The 22,017-nt window shown below is 40.0% G+C and overlaps 1 protein-coding gene across 5 annotated transcripts in view; it reads left to right on the top strand.

Moving 5' to 3' along the window:
- The window catches only part of ITPR2 (inositol 1,4,5-trisphosphate receptor type 2), a 242,940-nt gene that overhangs the window by 92,494 nt on the left and 128,429 nt on the right, over positions 1-22,017 (top strand). For all 5 annotated transcript variants that reach the window (XM_027660753.1, XM_027660754.1, XM_027660752.1 and 2 more), the window contains 10 exons: positions 770-902; positions 1,799-1,856; positions 3,375-3,540; positions 5,471-5,644; positions 10,092-10,181; positions 10,334-10,459; positions 11,653-11,775; positions 13,512-13,712; positions 17,439-17,690; positions 18,865-18,990. In XM_027660753.1, coding sequence (XP_027516554.1) covers positions 770-902; positions 1,799-1,856; positions 3,375-3,540; positions 5,471-5,644; positions 10,092-10,181; positions 10,334-10,459; positions 11,653-11,775; positions 13,512-13,712; positions 17,439-17,690; positions 18,865-18,990 — 1,449 coding nt within the window. The remainder of the gene's footprint in view (positions 1-769; positions 903-1,798; positions 1,857-3,374; positions 3,541-5,470; positions 5,645-10,091; positions 10,182-10,333; positions 10,460-11,652; positions 11,776-13,511; positions 13,713-17,438; positions 17,691-18,864; positions 18,991-22,017) is intronic.

Here is a 22,017-nt window from a genome sequence, read left to right as displayed (position 1 = left end):
GAGGACAGGAACATCTTCCTATTTTGCAGGTCTCTACTGATAACAGTTTCTGGGAAATGGCATGGAAGGCTATAGAATACAGAGTTTTGTGCTACACCCATCCAGTGATGAATCAGTCCCAGCTGTTCTAACTAGGACAGTGTAGACTTGGAAAATTCTTAGTTTTAAAAATCTTACTTGTACAATTACAGGGTAACTTAATCATAGAAAATAAACAAATCCTATTGCAGTGGGTCTGGGAAGTGTGTTTGACTTTAGTTATAAACCAAAGAAACAGGTTGCCACCATTTGTCACGTTTCAGATGACCTGTTGCCTCAGCCTTGATAAAGAAACATGTGCTTTCATCTCCACTGGTTATAAAATGCGTTAAATGCTCTTAAAGCTGTTTGATCGTGTGCTTGCATTTCCTGTGGGCAGGGAGCATCCCTGTGGGATACACTGGAAGTCAGCTGATGGGTAGTCAGTTCTCCAAGTGACTTAAACTGGTATTAGTGTTTCCAGCCTGGCTATTTACCATATAAAAGTAGCACTTCCAGCTCTGAATTAGGATTTTTCCTATATGGCTTTCCATTTCCACAGCTGAGCAACAGAAGGGCAGATGTCAAGCAACTGGGAGGGTGAGCCTTGAGCCTGTCTTTGCTCTCTGCCCCACTTCTTGTCTTCATGGGGCATTGGAAGTGTAGCTGAAATGTGAAATAATTGGTGTCAATATGGATTGACAGAAGAAAAGTCTTTTTTAAAACTTCTTTTTTTTTTTTTCCCATGTAGTTTATTCTCAATGTCAGACTGGACTATAGAATATCCTACATGCTGTCTATCTATAAGAGAGAGTTTGGGGAAAACAATGAAAATGTTGATTGCTCCACAACATCCCCACCTGACACACCCGGGACTGCCTCAGGTAAATGTTGCTGTTGTGTTACAGTATAAAGTAATTCCGTGTAGAATTAGACTGCAAAAAATGAGTTCAATGACACCAGGAAGATGCATGCTGCTTGAAGTGGAAAAGCTTGTGGAAAAAGGAAATTTTAAGGAATTCCTTGAAAATAAGATTTTTGCTGGCCTCTTCTCTTCTAACAAAAATGTGATTCCTTTTCCCATTGTGACATTTTGTTCTCTTATTTGTGCTCTTCCCAAAACACTGCAGAGTGACAAATGGAGTGGAGGGTAGATCAGGAAGAATGGTTGGGGTTAGATGAGGACAGATTTAAGTGGAGGTGAATGTGGTACAGGAATGTAAGTGACTTTTCAGGGAGCCTTCTCATGCTCATGGAAGTGCTGAAAAGGTCTGTGTGAACACCTGGAAGTAGGGGAGAATTGTTCTAATTGGAGGTGGGCACATATATAATACTGGGTAGTAAGTTATATTAAAGGTATTCTAAAGGAAAATGTCAGTGTGGTAAATGATTTGGCTTATGATAAATATTCTAAAATTCATGTATGTACTTTAGAGGGGTTGGCTTATCTAACAAAAAAGGTATAAGTTTTAATAATCTCTGTCATTTGTGGCTCACTGCTGGCAGTTAGTACAGCTCTTAGCACCGTATGGCTGTGTTTCATCTCTACAATTTGGCCCTTCCTCAGTAACAGTAAAACAAAATTTAACTCTGCCCCATGTCCTATTTCTTCCCTGCTACTCCTGCAGACAGCGAATTTTGCCTAGTTGAGGAATGACTAGTTAGACCTTTACTTCATACCATCTGCTTTAAAGAGGAACAGAGTTCCATTTGGAACAGATTAAACAGTGATCACTGGCTTTTTTTTTTTTAATATTTATTTTGATTTTTTTCTCCCCAGCAATCGTTCCTGACATAGATGAAATTGCAGCTCAAGCTGAAACCATGTTTGCTGGCAGGTATATTCTCTGAAGCTCTACCTCTGTGTGTATATATCTGTTTGTTCGTGTTGGTATTTTTCATGGACAGCCTCTCTTTATTCTGTGCCTGTTTTCACACCCCTTTCTCTCCCTTTGGCTGTTTGTTATTGTATAACCTATACATAGACAGAAAAGACCTGGATTTCAAACAAGGAAACAGCTCAGTTGGTCTGGATGGCTGTGGGATTGGAAGTGACCATCCTCGTAGTTGTAAGAGAGTTGGTAGAAAGTTTTTTGCCATGTTCCCAAAGGCAGCTGGGAAATGGTGTACAGGAGTATGGGCTAAAACACAGTAATTATTTATTTATCTTATAATGCCTCACCCAGGCGCTCCTAAAGAAAGCCTTTTTTTTCCTAGTATACCTTGTGGCTGTAGGCCCAAATTTCTTGGATCAGTAAGTTACTGCTGACTCTCAGTTTTTCTCCTAGACGTGTAGTAATTGCACTTTTTGTTTGAACCTATTTAAAAAATTATGTCAACAATAATCTCTTTCCAATGACTCCTCAAATTAGGAGGGGACTGCTTCCATGATCTTCTGGACCACCAGAGGCCTGTACATCACAAGTTATGCTTGCAGAGTTTGGGAAGAGATTTCAGCTACACTGTGAACAGGGAAAAAAAAAACCATGGAAAACACTCACACTGGAGAGTTATTACCATTATCACTATATTGGTTTAATTTTATGAGTATAATTATACAAGTAAAAATTAATTCCATTTAGACAAGGCCACAGACTTTACAGTTTTTCTTGGAGCTAGGGAGAAGGATCTGCAATGTGGGCACTGTGATCTTTCCTCTCTCAGTCTCTTATGCCTTCTCAATCTTTACCAGCAGAAGCAATGCCTTCAAGTCCTCTCCCTGAACTCCCATAATGTAAAACAACACACAGCCTTTGGCATCTGCATCTTTAAAATGAACAGAGAGCCCGAATGGTTTCTTGGAAACATTACTTCTGCTTTGATATGTTAAGTGTTAATCTGCTTTCTGCCGTTTCACTTTATGAATATGATTCCAGAAATATGATGCTTTTCGCAATTCTTGCTATTTTTGATCTTATTTTTTCTTAAATGAAATTTTAATAGCAGCTGAAAAAGGAAGGAGTGAAAAGAAAAGGGTCGAATTAATCTCTTGTGAAATGCAGTTTACTTCATTTAATTTGGATTGGGGATGAGCTTGGCACAACTTACATAAATTAATGTTTTTGCAATATGGATTTTAATCACAATATTTGACACATTTCACATATACTTCTTTGCATTCCATAGTGTCCATTCTGCTACAAGATTGCTGCAACAGCACATAACTGCAGGATTCAAGTCCTTATAAAATATATTAAAGTGATATTTATAATTTCCTTCCTGCAGCCGATTTCATTTGATTTTAAGAGCTCTGTCAAATGCAAGTTGCATATACAGGGATATATATGTATAAGGCTTTAATTTTTTCTGATTTATTTTACTTTACTGGGTGCTTTCCCCCCTCATTTTTCTTGCAGAAAAGAGAAGAATGCAGTTCAGCTGGACGATGAAGGGGGCAGAACTTTCTTACGGGTCCTCATTCACCTCATCATGCACGACTACCCTCCACTGCTCTCAGGTGCTCTGCACCTCCTATTTAAGCACTTCAGCCAGAGAGCAGAAGTTCTGCAAGCATTTAAACAGGTATGGATGGGCACAGTGTTATTCCAGGAAACTGGAATGCAGGGAGACTTTCCAAAGCTTTGCCGCCTAAACTGCTGGTTGTTCTAAGATGGTGTAGTTTCCTTAGAGGTCCAGTATCATCAGACTTCTTTGGCTATATATGTACTGGTGTATATTAGAGTTGTGGACCCAGAAATAGTTCTTTCTGTGCACCCAGAAATGGTTATTTCTGGCATTGCATCCACTAGGGAAAATGTGGGTCCATGGTGAGCATCTCACAGGATGTAGCGATCCCTCCGGGACAGAGTTAGTGCCTCGTGTGCGGCAAGCAGGGCACAGGTGTTGGCAGTAAGACTTTCCCGTCCTCAGGGCTGCTTAGGCTGGGGATAAAGCTCTTTTGTTATCCATGTGGTGTTTCTAGCTCTAATTCAGGTGTGTTTGCACCGTGCTCTGCCATCTGATAGAGGTATGCCCAAATAACAGGAAGGCAGTAATAGAGCCGAGCCTGTTTCCAGCTTTTATTCTTCCCCTTTGATAACGGTGCATGTGCAGGCTCCATGTGTCAGGGGATTAGGATGGGGAGATCTGATGTCATGGGGCTGGGTGACAGAGACATCTCTGTTATGTAACCCTTCAGAACATATGTTGATAAGACCATCTGATGCTTATTTCAGGAGCTTGATAGCCTGTTGTCTCATCGTTATGTAAGATGTTCCTCTTGTTTAAAAGTAGATGAATGATACAGACCTGAAAAGCTTTTGTTTAATGTTTTTCTTGTGCATCATAATGGCCTCCTACCGGATATTTAAAGTTAGGCCTTGCTAGTTAGTGGCATAAATAGCTCTTATTCCCAGGTAAGCAAGGACTGAGTTGCTTAACATGTTTTTGTAAAGGAAAAGGCTAATTGAGAAATAAACAAAAAAACCCTACAGTGAACATGGAATATGAATGTCTGCAGATGAGCAGCATTCATAAATTGTGTAAAATAATAAGGTTTTGCCAAGCCAAGAAAGATGATGATGAAAACTTTGTTACACAATAGTGAATATCTGCCTGCATGTAATGCTGTGGTTTTTTTTTTTAAAAAATATACCTATCAGTGTTCTTGTTTACCATGTGACCTTAATCTTTTACATAAGTACAGTTTCTTAATAGTGGTTATTGATTTACTGTAAAGATTCTTGTTAGTTTTTTTGAATATTATCTTCATTAATAATCTTGGTGCAACAGAGAGTGTTCCAAAGAAAGAAAATGTGTAGGTCATGCTAAATCAAGAGCTGCAAATAACTGACAAAACTCAGATAACTTGAGCAGTACAAAAATAAAAGGTAAAAATGAGATTAATCTTAGAGGCAACTATTCAGATAGTGAGAAATTACATGAACCTGGAAGTCAGTTTGTCAGCTGTATTGAAATAAGTCTTTCTACTCTGGCCTAACGGTTATTTTTCAGTATTTGATCATGGTGATGTAGGTGATCATTTAAGTTGCTGGCCATTCTAAATTTTCTTTGGATGCCCTGATTCCTCGTCCAGTCATCCGTTTTTGGTCTTTTTGTTCTGAAGTCCTGTGCTGCAGGATTAGCTGTTTCTAATGGTAGATGCATGTAACTATTGTTTTAATGCTGTGAGGATCATAATCAGTGCATCAGAGCTTGCTCTGAGCTTGTAAACTACTTATGCTGAAAATGTTTTGCAGTGTATTAAAGAAGGTGAGAGAATGTTGTGAATGTTATAACTATCCTGTTTTGGGCAACTCCAGTCTCTGGCTCTGCTGAAGGTTTTGGGTGAATGGGGGCCAAAGGCCCGTGTGTGCCATGTTTCTATTTCATAGAGGAGGTTGCATAAAGCACCTGAAAAGAGAGGCTTAGAAAGGGAACTGTTGAGCAAATTACCCAGGCATAAGTGCTGGTGCTGCTGCTGTAATAGCTTTCTAATTTTCTCTATTTCCAGGTTCAGTTGCTGGTGTCCAATCAAGATGTGGATAACTACAAGCAAATCAAGGCTGATCTTGATCAGCTCCGCCTGACTGTGGAAAAATCAGAATTGTGGGTTGAGAAGAGCAGCAATTATGAGAGTGGAGAGGTGGGCGACAATCAGACCAAAGGGGGAGAGGAGCCACTGGAGGTGAGTTTAAAGCTTTTGCTGTCAGAGTTGTTTCAATATTGATGGGTAGTTGCATGAACAGCTGCAAAACTGTGGTCTGGTTAACCAAAGTAGCAAAGTGAGAATGTGCAGGATTCTGGCTGAGCTTTAGGAATAGGCAGAAAAGGAAATAAAACCTCTTTTATCAGTGTGTTCAATATTCTTTCCTGCTGATTTCAGTAACTGTGTTCTTATGTCCCAGAGCTGCCTTCCTTTCTGCATAAGGGAGCAAACTATAATGTGTGGCAACACTCCGTAGCCAGGGAAGCAATTTTGGAATCACATGTTGGCAGACGGGTTGGTTTGCTGGAAGAAAGAAGGAGGAGAGTGTCCTGCACCTAAGGGAGATGAGAACAGTCATGTTTTCAAACATCACAAGTAATTCCACTCTTCACCAGACATAAGACTTGACCTAAGAATGTTGAGATTTTGTGGGTGAAGTAATGTTTTGGTTTCTTTGGCCCTTGTTATACCACACTGTCAGGATATACTGTGATTTGAGAAGCTGCAGAACTTGATCTGGCACCATGAAGACCTGGTTTTTTTCTTAAAATTTCTTTAGATTTTTTTTAATTTTGTTTTTCAGTGAAAACTGAGGTCATAATGTAATCACTTACTCATGTAAGAGTAATACTTAACTCCAGTGTGAATCTTTAAGAAAACACAGAGTGTTACAGGACTTGCTGTAATTGAGGTTTGTGGTATAACAGTAGATAAAGCATGCTTTCCCACCAATATTTATTCCCACTTTTCCATTTTCATCAGAGGAAGTGGGGAGAGATGAACAACTGCGATTTCTGACAGAGCACTTTCCTTTTTCTCTTCCATGGTAGAATCTTCTCTGGTGTCAAGAAAAATGGATAAGGAAGATGCTAGGGGAAGCTTAGTAGGAAGCCAAGTGGAGATTATGCAGCATTGTGGAGGCCACACATTCAGGAAAAGGTGGAGCCACTAAGAAGAGACAAGATGTTTGTAGATATCTGGGCTTTATGAGCTTAAGTATGTAGGATTTCCTACTTTCTTTCCTTGAGCATAGCTCTAGCAGGAAAAGAAATCTTCCTTATGTATTTAATGAATGGGAAAGGTAATGGGGAAACAGGATGCAGAATTGCAGCAGGATTACAAGGTTATTTAGCTATAATGCATTCTAAAAGTGTAATAAGATCCTCTTTATTCCTATGGATAGTCTTGATAGCAGAGAAACTCCAGGAAGAGGGATTGTTTCAAGCAATGTGCTTGAAACAGAGGCATCTCTCAATGGGATATTTTCAGTGTTTTTTCCCCAGGAGGCATCCTGGGGATTAGCAGTGCTCCAGTAGATGCACAATAATATCTCTGGCAGATCAGAGAGATTATTGTATCAGAACAGTAATACGTAATCTGCTGGTTAAATCATCTGGTGGTAATTCCCTGAGAGCTGTGCCAGATTACAATAGCTCAGGATCTTGTCCCTTATTTTTTTTCCCCTGTTAAACTATTCTTTAATAGTCAGCAAATGTTTTTAGCTTGCAAAAAAAAAAAAAAGATAGTCATTATTCTTTTTGAGATCTTAAGCCAGATGTTAGAGGTGACGTGCTACTCATAATCTACAACGTGTGAAGCAGGTGGCTTGGCTTCAAGCAGATAAAAATCTCATGAGATCCATGCTTTCTTGGACTGGATGCTGGGTATTCAGCACTGAGCTGGATGAACCCCATGGTCTTTAGGGAATGTGCTTCATTTCCCTGTGCTTAATTTTTCCCAAGCAACATTAAATTGCACACAAGGGCTTAAATGACATTACATTAATGTTAAGCTTAAGTTTCTGTCCTCACCAAAGCACATTGATAGACGTACATGACAGTTTTAAAATATAAATATTTTTTTGCCCTTGGGCTTCTGAGTCTTTCTGGGTAACTGTTTCCACCTTTCTATCATAACCTGTAGTACTATTGTTTGTTTTTTTTTGAAAGTCATATGACTCCCGAAATGGGATTTGTTGCAAAAAGGCCTTGTTCTTCCTTGTTCTTCCAAAAGTATCCAGAGTTGCCCACAGGAAAAATGGCAAATCTTGCATCCATGCCGGACTGTCTTGATAGAAACTGGAGAGCAGAGTTCTAGGAAAGAGTGCTTGGAGTTAGGTCAGGCATAAATTGGACACTGTATTAGATTAGGAGAAATGCTGAAATTGGTCTCATGTAACTGAGCCTTGTTTGAGAAGGGCAAAGCAGATAAAGCATGTTCACTTGGTTCTCTCTAAGGGTGGGATAAGGGTGTTCCGAGTCTGTATGGACACCATGGACTATGGAAAGTGTGATCTTTATTGTCCTGTCCCTGGAGGATGAATTGGTGGTGTGGCACCAGAAACATAGCTCTGAGGAGGAGAAATAGGCTCAGTGAAAGTGCTTTTGGGTGAAGCTGGAATGCAGTGCAGTGGCATTTGTGGGGCTTCTCATCTTCACCCTTCACTGAGGAAGTTCAAGTAAATACAGTAAATAAGTAAATACAGCCTGTGGAGGGCAAAGCTCTGCCCTGGGGGCACTGACAAGTGCCTTGCACTGCTGCCCTGCTGAGGTGAGGGAGACTATTTCAGTGGCAGGGAACTACTTGAGCTGAAAGCTGCAATCTGGGCTTCCACTGGGGACTAGAAAGAAAGGATCCTAAGGCTGACACAGAGTGATATCCCAGGAATTCTATGAATAGAGGAAGCAGTCTTTTTCAGAAAATACCATTTCCTAAAGGTAGAGTACTCAGGTGAGAACATTTCTCAGTGAGATCCCTATGCCTCCCTGTCCCCTGTGGAAAAGTGTGACAGAGGATGTCTACCATGGGGCATAACGAGTGCCTTTGGTATCCCAGTGGTGTGATTCTCTTGATAACTACATCCCTGGCATACTCTTACAGGTTCAATAAACAGATTTTTATTTTGTTAAGAGAAAGGATGGATTCAGCAGTTTGATGCTGATCACCACTTCCAGATAAGACATATAGTTCACATGGATTATAAAACTGCTTTGATTGAGGAAGAATGCTGATAAAACTAACAGGTAAATTAATCTTGGTTAACTTGCAGTCCCAGAATGGAGGAGGGTGGTTAGTTATAGCAAAAAGCCTGAAATATCCTGCATAGTATTGATTCAAAGAGCTAGAGAGATGGCAGCCTGCATACTAACAAACCTAAACAAATAAAATCCACTCTTGCAGCATAGGTCAACATGACCATGCTAAACAGTGGTGCTGACACTGTTATAAACAGCCCTCATGGCCAAGTGGTGCAGCTGTTCTTACCTCACTGCAAATTTGGGCCAGATGGGATTTATAGAACTCCCCGACTTCACCATCAGCTAAGAAAGTTCAGAGAGAGGTTTCAAGACATACAAACATTCAGCTTGGCGTGCACGTGTGTGTTTTAGAAGACTTCTCTTCTCTAAAACAGTAGGAAGTTTGAGGACACAATGAAACTCAGAAGTGCACCTGTTTCTTCTTTTTTTAAATGCCATTCCACTGGTTTACATCCTTCTGGTTATACTTTCAAGCAGTCTCAAGATTTCCTGCAGTTTTTCTTCATGCTTAATAATTTCAGCATGCAAAGGCTAGTCTTTCAGATTTTTGTGTTTGCAATTAAGAAAGGCTTACCATAGCTGACAGCAGGAAAAAAAACCCCAACACTGCCAGTATTCTTATTTGTGTAGATGTTGTTCCGTGTTTTGATTTGAGACATGAGTGGAAAGGTGTGTGGGTGTTGGCAGATACTTACTGACTTGATTTCTCTTATTTATCATACCCAGCTGGGGCTTTCTAAGAGCCAAGGCCCAGAGCATACAGCATCATGACTTGATGTTGCAGCTTAACATATGGTTCCTATTTGTTTTTAAATCCTTTCCTGCATCATCCAGAGACTAAGGACAGAAGCATCCTCTTCGCGGGAGGAACATCTCTAATTTCCACATGCTACTTGTTCCTGTACTGTTGAGAACTCCTCTCTACTTATCTCAACTGCAGAGGTCGTCTTAAGCTCTTTCTCCAGACTTTTTAATGCTCACATACACAGATTTTGTAATCTTTCCAGATGTATTACAGATTTTTGGAACATGTGGTCAGTGCTAGAATACACTTATGGTCCATATTCTCACATTATTTTAATTCCTTGGGATGTCTAGTCTGATTTAGGGACATATTCTAGTTTAGGATGATCAGAAGCATGAAATCATAAGAGTAATTGCCTCAAATTGCATTGGAAATTTGAAACAAAGGGAGGACTTGAATGTGAATCTTTTCATCCCCTGGACCAGTGGATAAAGAATAAACAAATATTTTTCTTTATTATCTGTGTTATATCAATTCCTTTTGAGCTGCTGTAATAGTTCTTCACTGACTGTTACTAAACACAATTATTTCATGTTGAGGAAACTGCAATAAATCTCCTCTTGTCGTGTGCTCTTTATTACAGGAGTCAAACATTTTGAGCCCAATCCAGGATGGGACCAAAAAACCCCAGATAGACAGCATTAAAAGCAATAACTACAATATTGTTAAAGAGGTTGGTACACCTGCCAAGAAACTTGCTTGACATACTTGTTTGATAAGTAATTTAGTAATTGTTTTGAAAGAAAGTATTTTTGTTTGGGTTTGTGTGACATGGCTGGTGCTTTACTTGCTCTCATGCTTATTTATTTGTTTGTTTGTTTGTAGATTTTGATTCGACTCAGCAAACTGTGTGTTCAGAATAAAAAAGGTCGGAACCAACAGCAGCGATTGCTGAAAAATATGGGCGCCCACTTGGTGGTCTTGGACCTTCTGCAGATCCCCTATGAAAAGGTTATTCTCATAACTTTAGTGGTAAAGAACATGAGCTCAATAAAAGAAAAACCTCAAGAGGCTCGATAATTAATGTGAATATCTTTTAAAATTGAATTTGGTCAAATGTGGTAGAAACACGAAATTATGATTTCCTACCTTAAGAATAATGGGTTTGGGCTCAGTTTAAGTATGGCTGCCTGCACAGAACAGGTATTATTGAAAACTTAATATTTACTGCCTCGGGTGCCTGGGTGTCACGGTGCTGTCATTCCTATAATATGCAAACCTTGGATCTGTAGTCACTGCACAGTGAGAAGTAGTGGTTTAACACAGCTCCTGCCAGGGAATCTAAATCCCACTCTTAGGTACTGATGTGAATGCTGTTGTAGATACATTAGATGGACCAAGGGTCAAATCTGAAATAACTTCTTTGTTTCTGTGGTGGACATCTCTAACCTAGTTCCACTTAACATTTTTTTTAACCAAGATAATGTGATTTTGTACTGATTTAGTGGCATGGAGCATACAAATGAATGATCTACTTAGCCTTTTAAAGAGCAGATCTTTTCTAGATCTTACAGGAAGCACTGAGAGAAGATAAAACCTTTACTGGCCTACATTTTCCTGAGTTACCCACTGATGTTATGATACAGACACTGGGTTCAGGTGTCATCAGCAAAATAGTGCTTGTCCATAGAGGTGGTTCATCAAATCATAATTAGAATACTACATGAGAGGAATATAAAATGGGGATATAAAATAGGCATATATTTGTGTGGGAGTACCGTGTATGAGCATATGTATCTGTGTAGGTGTGCACACACATGCACACATACATCTGCTTCTATATGTAGCTATATAAAAGCCAAACCTTTGCCAAAGCTTAAAACTAATGTGGGCTAGAGAGCTTTTTTTTTTTTAAATTAAGCCACTTTGCACTTTTTTTTTTAAACTAGGAAATTATAACCAGGCATTAGGAAATCTTACTTGGAGTTTTGTGCTCCTACCTGTGACTTCCTACGGTCAAGGTGATTCAGAGTAAGGTACAGCCTCTGGAGGGAACTAGATCAGTTGCTTTTGCCAGAGGGAGAATTCCTGCCCCATAGAGGCTCAGGAGAATTGGCTTGTTCCTGGCTGAATTGACCTTGTGTGGTTTTAATAAGTATCTTTAGGTGTGCTCATCTGATTTTGTTTGTCTTTTCTTCCTGCAGAGCGATGAAAAAATGAATGAAGTTATGAATCTAGCCCACACTTTTCTTCAGAATTTCTGTCGAGGAAATCCTCAGAATCAAGTTCTCCTCCACAAAAATCTCAACTTGTTCTTAACTCCAGGGGTAAGTATTTAATTTTAAGCAGAATATTATAACTGGAAGTAAATTTGGTCTTGGTGAAAAATTCCACTGCTAAATAAATAATTTAATTAAGTTACATTCTCTCTCTTCTCTTTCCTTTCCCTGTTCTCTCTCTTCTCCCCCTTATTGTTGCTTTTCATGTCATTGTTTTGAATGTTCACATTTTACAAGTGGAAAACAACATTACTTGTGGGCTTTACTGGAAGTATCTATGAACATGTGTCACATCATCACATGGTGTTTAGCTTGAGTCTGATGCTGTGACTACGCTGTCGTGAAGCTCGTGTGAGAGCAGAATCAGACCCATTCATTTTTGCTGATGGTGCCCCCATTTGAATCAACTAATCTAAAATTCAATCTTTTATTAAATCACTGTCTTTACAATACACCTTTCTGTCACAATCCCTTTGTGTATATATGTATGTGTGTTTGCAGATACATTCATGTCGGATGACTCTTGCTCTGTGGCACATCTACTGAGCAAAGCATGCTGTTATTAGATAGAGTTGTGACTATAAAAATTGTAGATCCTGGCCTGTGTACATTAGGAAGCATTTGTTCTGTTATTTTTTATTTATGCTCTTTTGTGGAATTAGTGAATGGCACTGAGCTGACCCCAGTGGGGACCAGTGCCCAGATTCCATCCTGTCTGACACAGACACTTCACTCAGGTGCCAAGTAGGGAGCTTGCTTGCACTTGCATCTCTGTTCTTTTGAAGTTGATTTCCTGATCATCCTGGTCATCATCACAGTTGTGGTGCTTTTGTCCACATTATGGAGCAAACTTGGTGTGGATTCCTTTCAGATGACACTAAAGAGACGGATTCTCTAGGAGCACACCTGACTCTCATGAGCCTTTAGTCCAAGGGATCAAACCAGGGCAAGTTTGAAGGAAAAGCCCCAAGAATGCACAAAATCTCCTCTTGCTACTGATCTGTTCCTCTTGTTCTGTGCTGCTTACTGACACGCAGCCTTAGGCTCCCTCTCTGTTTCCTGTGGAAAGAGATGTTCTCTCAGGAAGTGATCAGGCTGCACATGCAATGATTGGCCTGCTGGAAATGCCTCTGTCAGTCACAGAGGGAGTCACAGCCACTAATCCTCTCATGTGGTTGGCTCAATGCCAAGTATGATTGTGAGTGAGATGAGGGTGGTTTCAGGTTCCTGTATACCAAACTCACAGAATCACAGAATGTGCCCAGTTGGAAGGGACCCACAAGGATCATTGAGTCCAACTCCTGGCCCTGCACAGGACCACTTCCAAGAGTCATACTGTGTCCCTGAGAGGATCATCCAAACACTCCTTGAGCTCTGTCAGCCTTGGTGCTGTGCCCAGTGCCCTGGGGAGCCTGTTCAGTGTCCAACCACCCTCTGGGGAAGAACCTTTTTCTACTGTCCAACCTAAACCTTCCCCGACACAACCTCAGGCCATTCCCTCGGGTCCTGTCACTGATGACCACAGAGAATAGGGTGCTCTAGCAGTGTATTTATGTGTGTGTCTTCACCTTCCACATGGACACAGGTTTTGCTTATGTCCACTTAAGGATCATTTTATACTCATAGGGAAGTGTGGAGATATCTAGGCCCCAGATCATTGCTTAGTGACTGGGCTGGTGCACGTTGGATTTTTCCAGTTTCCCTTGACCAATGTGCCTTTCTCTTCCAATCCCAAAGCAAATCCGCTCTTCTTACAATGCTGTTTTGATTTTAACCTGTTCCAGCTGCTGGAAGCTGAAACTATGAGACACATCTTCATGAACAACTACCTCCTGTGTAACGAGATCAGTGAGAGGGTGGTGCAGCACTTTGTGCACTGCATCGAGACCCACGGGCGGCACGTGGAGTACCTGCGATTCCTGCAAACCATCGTGAAAGCAGATGGCAAATATGTGAAAAAATGCCAGGACATGGTAATGACAGAGGTAAGAGAAGAGTTCTCATGTTAATCACTCATGTTTTTTGAGGTTGGTTTTTTTTGCTCTTGGTACCTCACTTTAGAATTTTAAACAGTATCACAAATAATGAATATTTTAGCAGACGTTTTTGGGAGTTTGATCTAATTTTGTAAGGCCATCTGTATAACTACTAGAAAGAAAACATGAGTGTTAGCATGGTGATACAGAGCTGTCTATTTGTAGATGATGTAGCATGGAAATCTCAAAGTTACATAAACCTTCATTTTCCTGTACTGTAATTTAGGGTCTCTTTTACCCACCTTGTGGCAGGCTTGTACCTGTATGGATTTGTCTAAATAGTGTTGTTGTAGACCATTTTTTTTCAACATGTAACAATTTTAGATACTAGTTTCTGCCTTTTTTTTTTTGTTTTCTCCCAGAGCATTTACGTGAGAGTCAGTAGAATTACTCTAGCTTTAACTAGCTAGATTCTGTCTGACCTGGTAAATTCTGCTGAGTGGTTTGTGGACAAATCTTTATGCCATTAAAGTTCCTAGGAAAATACCTAATTGACTTCTCTGCAATTAGGATTTGATATATAGTGAGCATGATATATGAAGTCTTCAACTTGCAGACACTTGTGCATTTAACTGTAATTATGTTAGCAGTTCAATGAGATTAATCAGTGGTTAGAGTTGAATATGGTAAAAAGTCCTGGTAGGATCAGACTCCAAGCAACATTTTTCTTTGCTTTACAAAGTGCTTTTCTTTTTTTTGTTTAGTGTTTGTTGGTTTGGGTTTTTTTTTTGGTTTTTTTTTTGAGAGTCATCTTTGCAAAGAAATCACAGATAAGCTCTAGTTGTGGTATGAACAAAACTAAGCCCTGCTGAAATTCTATTCCACAGCAACAAGAGGGAAAAGTTATAATTAAGAAAATAAAGCGTCAGCCTACATGGATAACCTTTAATGGAATCCACCTCAACCTTTTCAATTTGACTGAAGTGTTTTAACATGCAATATCAATTACAAGCCTTTGATTTACATAATTGAAACAGTTCTTGTGCATTTGTGGTTTTAGATTTCTCCCCTTCCACCAAAGCTTCTTGTAGGTTTTTACTTCCTCATCCAACAACATTTTTGGATTTTTCTCAATTTAAATATATTTTGTTGTTGTCCTACAACAGGACAAAGATAAATTTTCAATTTTCATATTACATTTTCAATCTGGCTGCATGATAAAAGTAGAAATGAACTTGGATATGTCATTCACACCATAAGTCCTGCAGGAATTTGCCTGGGGGGAGGGAGGAAATTTTGATGAAAGAGGGTAAGATCTGTTTTTAAAAAAAGTAGGAAATTACAGGTAAGCAATTATGATTTGTCAGAGAAGGATGCTAATAGTGAAATTTGAATGGTGCATGACTGGCAATCCAATATAAAGGGAACAGTGTAGCCAAATGGTTGGAACTTGACACAGAGTCAGGACAGTTCCTCAGTAGAAAACTGAGATTTTGTGACCTTAAACAAGTGGTGTAACTTTTTTTGTGCCTCCAGATGGGGCACATAAACAATTTACCACAAGACAAGACAGAATATGGCTGTGCAGCATGCCTCAACCACTCCTGTGTTTTCTTTCACCCACAGGAAGTATATTAAGGCTTATCCCTGTTTACTGGGTGTGAGGGATGAACTGACCATATTTACATGTTTTAGGAAATGCACTGTCATAAAATACATTGAACATTCTCAATTTGACTTATTCACTTGTTCTCCTATCCTTGCTCTCCATGTCTGTGGAGTGCTAGTAATGATGTTTACCGACCTGTAAGGTTCTTTAGAGCACTTTTTCTCATTACAAGTCTACTTTGAGGTTCCTGGAAGAACCATGCCTATCAGTGCAAACACTATTACAGAAGGGAGAGCAGAGTTTACTGTTGAACCAGATCAATGTTGCAGCGGGGTTTTCTATTACCTGTAGTGTTCTGAAGTGATATATCACAAAACATCAACACCTGCTCCAATGACCAGCCTTCATTATACTTTCATGGAGTTCTTAACTCATTGAAAATATATTTTAGTAGAAGAAAATGCTGCTGGTTTGGGGATTTTTTTTTCCTATCACTGATATATATTTATCATTGATAAATGTCAAGCAATACTGGTACAGAGTAGGTCTGGATTTGACATAGCAGTGTAACTGTAGAGGAACCAGGAAAGAGTTTTTGTCGTCTTCCATGTGCAAAATGTACCCAAGCGGAAAAAACTATGGGAATGTCGTGAACAACTTAATAGAAAGTGACAGAGATTGTACCTTCCCAGAGGGTCAAATGTGGATTTTTTTATTATTATTTTGTCCTAAGAGCATAATGTCAAACATCAGTATTAAAAAGTTAGTTCAATTTTCCAACATTCCGAATACTCATATTTTCCCCCCCTTTTTTTTTTACCATTGAGTGCAATGAAATTAATGGGTCCCTGATCTGTCTCCTTCCCCCTTCCCAAGCTCTTGTCTCTTTAAAAGCTTTTCCTGTACTGTGGATTGTCCAGAAAATGTCTGAGAAAGTCATGACTAAAAATTTTTTAGAAACCTGGAGATAAATGAGAAATAGGAATTGTAGGAAAGACTGAATTCACAATTCATTCCAGCAAAATGTCAAAATAAAAATAAGGAAGAACCGGGGAAAACACAGACAGAAAAGTTGTGAATTCAAAATTTGAAATGTTGAAACCTGGAAAATGTAATGAAATGTTTCTTGACTTTTCATTCTGGGAGACTAATTTTCATTCCTGCTTTTGCTGCTTTCTCACCCTTGAATTCAGTAAGATGGATTTTCATGCCACATATGGATTAGATATGTCAAGAGCCTAATTCACAGAATATGTGGTGCTGCCAAGCTGTATTTTGTGCTAGGAAAGGCTTGTGGGAGCTTATTTTCACTCACACTGAGAGGGCATTATGCTTAAAAGGAAAGGAGAGAGGGCAGGACTGCTGTCCTGTCCCAGCTCTGCTTGAGCTCATGGAACAGCACTGCCAGTGGGATCTGGATCCTCTTGAGATGAGCAATGCAGTTGTAGCAGGATCAAATATTTATCACATACACCAGTTTTCTGTTAAATGGAAGTGCTGACATGACACTGACAATGTCATGACCCACCTGTCACATTTGTATGGGCTGGGAAGAATCATCCTTTATTTCCAATGCTGAGAAAGGTGGGAGAACAGGTGGGTTCCATTCTGGGTGAGCCACAGGCTTTTTGTGTGAGGCAGCATGGAAGATTTCATCTCCCTGCACCTCAAGTGCCTGTCTATAAAACAGGGATAATAATGCATCCTGGTCTCAGAGTAGGAGGTGAGAGTAACTAATTAACTTCAATAAACACCGAGATGGTAGGAATAATAAGGATGGTAGACTGTCTTAAGTAAAACAGAGCTACATAGACATTAAACCTCAAATTCACCTTGCATTAGCTTGCTCCTTGGTGAGTTATTCCAGAATTGCACACGTGTAGATAAGAGCAGAAGTCTGGATGTTCTTTTGACATGTGCATTTGCTAAGCCACATCAAAATAAGTTTTATTTGGTTGTTGGGTTGGTGCTTCTTTTTTGCTAGACAGTCTTTGCATACTTAAAGATAGAACTAAATGAGAAATAAAGAAAATCATAGAATTGCTTAGGTTGGAAAAGACCTTTAAGATCACTGAGCCCAAAATTACTGCAGTGCAGAGTGCTTAAAACTTTGATATCTCTTTCAGCTGATAAATGGTGGTGAAGATGTGTTGATATTCTACAACGACAGAGCATCATTTCCAGTCCTGCTCCAAATGATGTGTTCAGAGCGAGACCGAGCTGATGAAAGCGGGCCTTTGGCGTATCACGTCACTCTGGTGGAGCTGCTGGCAGCTTGTACAGAGGGAAAGAATGTGTACACAGAGATCAAGTGCAATTCCCTCCTGCCACTGGATGATATAGTGAGGGTAGTGACCCATGATGACTGCATTCCTGAGGTAGGATTCACGGCATGACGAAACCAACTTAGCGTTTTTAGAAACTCAATGTTTTGTTGTTTGTAATATACTGACAAGTTGAATATTTTTACAGAAAATGGGCTGGAAACAGGTGAATAAGTGAGAAAGAATAAGACAGAATTTTCTTCAGCAGAAAATTCCTTCTCCCTTATGCTTTGGTTGTCAACCCTTCAGGCCACACACCTTGTTTTGTTTTCCTGGCTGGGTCCAGTCACTGTCAGAGTTTAGTTCTCTCATAACTTCTGGCTGTAGCTGTGAAGACCCAGCTGAATGGTTGGTGAAGGCAATGTTTTGTTGCTGCCTGAATTTGCTGGAAATGAAGTCAGTGAAGAGTTTGAGGTGAAGCGTCATTTTACTGAATTTAACTGCAGTCCAGCAAATGTTTTTACTCACTGCATATTGAGGCACAATTCTGCAACTACTTCCTCTCATGCTTCAGTAGGGCTGGGATATTATCTGATGGAAAAATGGGGCTCATGGCAACAGAACTCGGGCCTGCAGGCGTTAAGGCTCCCTCTGTACCATGGAAAAGTCCCCTTGTGATCAACTAATTCTTTTATTAAAAAGAAAAATGTTTGATTTTGCTCAGAAGTTCCTCCTAACATTCATTTCAACAGATGCTAATTAAAAAAAAAGCCCAAACGAAACCTGAAGGTCTGATGTGAGTTTTCTCCTGACTGCAATAAACATATGCAACTATCTCGTCTCCTTTGACCATGACAGGAAATTTCCAGTGCATCTGCATATGTTTATACTTAATCTACACATTTCAGGCTCTGGCTGTCCATTTTTATGCTGTGTGCATGCAGACTTACAATGCTGGAGAGCAGTGCAACTGCAGTCCTCCTCTGAAGCCCTGTGCTGCTATTGCTGCAGTCCCAGTGCTCCACAACCTTTCTCTTTCATTTAGATCCCGAAGTGCTGCAATAGCATTGTGGTAATACAGGGACTGCAGTCTCAGCTCTGCTATAGACATTTTATTTTATATTTGGCAAGCCCTGTCCTGTCACAAGGCATCAATCCACCACAGTCAACTCAGCAAGTGCAGGGGTGGATCATTTTTATTGTTCAGTATTTTTGCATTTACAAAATATTATGTTAATTGTTTTTACTGTTCCATTTTATACTGAGTGTGTTTCGGTTGTTCCTGCAGGTGAAAATTGCCTATGTTAATTTTGTTAACCACTGTTATGTGGACACTGAAGTGGAAATGAAAGAAATCTATGCCAGTAACCATATTTGGAAGCTATTTGAGAACTTCCTTGTTGATATGGCAAGGGTAAGCTTCACAACATGTTAAATATTATATTATATTATATTTGGTGAAGTTCTTTTATTTTGCTAACTATTTTTATTCACAGTTGACAATAGGCTAAGAGTGGTTTGTTGGTTTTATCATCACTTAACCTGTTAATTATTAGCAGTCTTCTCTTTCTAAAAGGCCATATTTCTCTTTTCTTCCAGAAAAATAAACTGAGTGCATGTACAGGGCTGAGAGCCTGTGTACATCTTTTGAGAGCATGTGTTACATGTCATTATGGTGGTGATTAAAACAAACCCCACATCTGTAATCTCTTCCTTTATTTTGTTGTTACAGTGAGGATGAGGTATCAAGGTGTTCTTTGGCTTATGTTCCTTCTTTAATCTCACTTCTGCCACAGGTTTTTTGTGGCTGCTGGGCTATATTTGATCCTTGATGTTGGACAGTGTTTTGGAGATATTATAGAGCATGTTGTGATAGTACATGCCTATCCTTTCCCAATCTGTGGTCCATTACATTTTATAGTATTAAAGTTCTTACTTGCATTCTTCATTTTGTTGAAATAAAGAAAATAAAAGGTTAAAGAATCTCAATTCACTCCTGCAGCAGACATGCACTCCAAAGTAATAGTGTGCCACAAAATAATTTCTATGAGACCTACTGGAAGAAAATACTATGAATTCTAGCTAAAAGAAGAATGAGTGCAAAGACTTGTGCTCTATGATAGGCACTGGGACCTGTTCATTGCTCTGTGAAACAGAAAACTTATAAATAGTTGGGTTTTTTCTTTTTTTTTTTTTCTTTTTTTTTTTTTCCCCCCTGGGAACAGGTTAAGGCAGGGATGTTTGTGCTCTCTCTTTTTGCTGGTAGCCATTTTCAGCAGTAATTAGTCCTTCCAAACACTGTTTGCTTGCTGTTTGTCTCGTCTCTGTGGTTGCATTATAAAGTGAAAACCCTTCTGGACAAACCAACCTCTGCTGAAAATTAAGATCAGAAACATCCTTGAAGGGGCATTCTGACTTTTAACCTTGCTGGTTTTACCCCGAGAAGTATTTTCTCCTGTTTAATTCCCCTTCTGGGTTGCCCTTTCCTGATGTGTCCTGACCCTGACCCTCCAAACAGACTATCCCTCCTCTCCAGCCCTTGAACGTGACCAATTTTCTGTGCCCTTGAGCTACAAACAGACATGTAAAAAGAGGGCTCTGTCCACATTTCCTCTCCTGAGCCTGGAGACAGACTGCACAGTGCTAAACGATGCTGGGTTGTCCTGATGGCAGCGAGCACCCGGGCTCGCTTTCACATACCCTTCTCATGAGAGAAATTAGACTCCAGGTCTTCAGAGGTGAACACTGAGTGTGTGATTAACACTGTATTTTGTGTACAGGTGCTGTTGGTACTGCGTGGCCAAAAAGCAGTTTTATTTTGCTCTCCTGCAAAGCCCTCAGGGCAGATGCCTAATTAGTCCTCTTTATTTCCTGGTTAATGGCTAAAAGAGCATATCAGAAGTGCTCTGGCCTGTCCTGCTCTCCAGCCAGCTCCCCATGGATAGCTGTATTTTCCAGGTTATTGAGTGTATTTGTTCAGGTTTGGTGTTCTGGAGCCCAGACAGAGTCCATGTGTTATAAATACATCAGCGTTCTGTAGTTATCAGGACAGTTAGAACGCTGTCAGCCTCGTGAAAGATGTTACACTAGCTTTCAAAGCATTTAGAAAAAGAGCCCTTTGATCCTCTGTGTTCCAGTGAGCTAAAAGGGATGCTTTTGCGTGGGGGAAGGGGAAATGCTTTTCTTTTAGCTGCTACAAATGCCTGTCAGTGGGTGAGTTTGTGAGCATTGAGTCTGAGTCTGTTATTAGAGAGCACTAAGGTGAAAGACGGAGAGTGTTATCCTCAGGTTGGATTCCTTCTGGGGTTTTATATATATACATGTATAAAAAAACCCCGAATTTTTTTAGTCTGTTTCTGGATTGAAGAAGGAAATATTTAGCCCCCAACTGTCATTTTTCTTTCAACAATGTGATACATTGCAAAGCAGGCACGAGGCGGATTCATGTATAAATTGGGTTTGCCAAAAGCAGTCGCGCTTTCAAACACACCCTGTTCCTGCAGCTTCTGCCAACCTACTTTCTCCTGTGTGTGACTTTACAGCGTTGCACTGAGCAAAGTGGGTGCTGCTGCTGAAGGAAAGGCTTCCCTTTCCTGCGTGTGGCCCAACCTGTAAGTCAGCAGCTGTGCAGTCTGAGCAGGATTAAAGAAAGAACCAGGATCTGACAGCCGTAAAGACATCCTGGCTTTCACTGCAGAAGTTTTGAAGTATTATTCATGTGAGTTTTGGTCCCAAAGCCTCTTAAGGGGTTTTTAAACACTGTTTTCTCAATCCTCATCTCCATTTCATGCATTTCAGGGGTATTTTTCTTCCACGGAGAAAGATCTTTCAGTCCCCAAAGGGCAGAGGGATGAGAACAAACGAGAGGATTTCCAAATTGCTTCTGCGCTGGGAATTTTTCAGACCACTGTTGGAGCAGAGTGGCATCCTCACACACATGGCTCTGCTTTTCAGGCAACTAAAGGGGAAAACTTAAAAGTTTTGGAATTTAGTTTTGGTGATTTTGGAATTCACCATGCTAGCAGTGCACAGCTCCCTGTCTTCCCACTGGGATTGCAAGTGCTGAGCCTCAGAGCTACTGGTTCCGGCCAAAATTGGCATGCAGATTAATTAAAAGCAGAAGAACTTAGAGAGGTTTTTAGTTCTATGATCTCTTTGTTGTTGTTGTTGAAACAAGTTTTGATTATTAACCGAATCATTTACCTTTGTGAGGACTGGCGGTGATGATGGTGTCATACTTTCCCCAAAACTCAAGGGCTGAAGAGTTTGCTCTTTCAGTTTAGCTGCTGTTGCTTCTCTGACCAAAATCTTTCCTTTCTTAGGATGATAAAAAATGCACTACATGGAGGCATGACTTATGTGACACATTTTAGATAAGCAGACAAACAAAGCTCCTCAAGATGCCTCATTTCTCCAGGTCTCAAGATATCTTTGGTTATTC

Source organism: Corapipo altera, unplaced genomic scaffold (genome assembly GCF_003945725.1).
Source record: "Corapipo altera isolate COAL_440 unplaced genomic scaffold, ASM394572v1 239, whole genome shotgun sequence".
Classification (NCBI taxonomy): domain Eukaryota; kingdom Metazoa; phylum Chordata; class Aves; order Passeriformes; family Pipridae; genus Corapipo; species Corapipo altera.
This window is presented reverse-complemented; position numbering and strand designations above follow the sequence as displayed.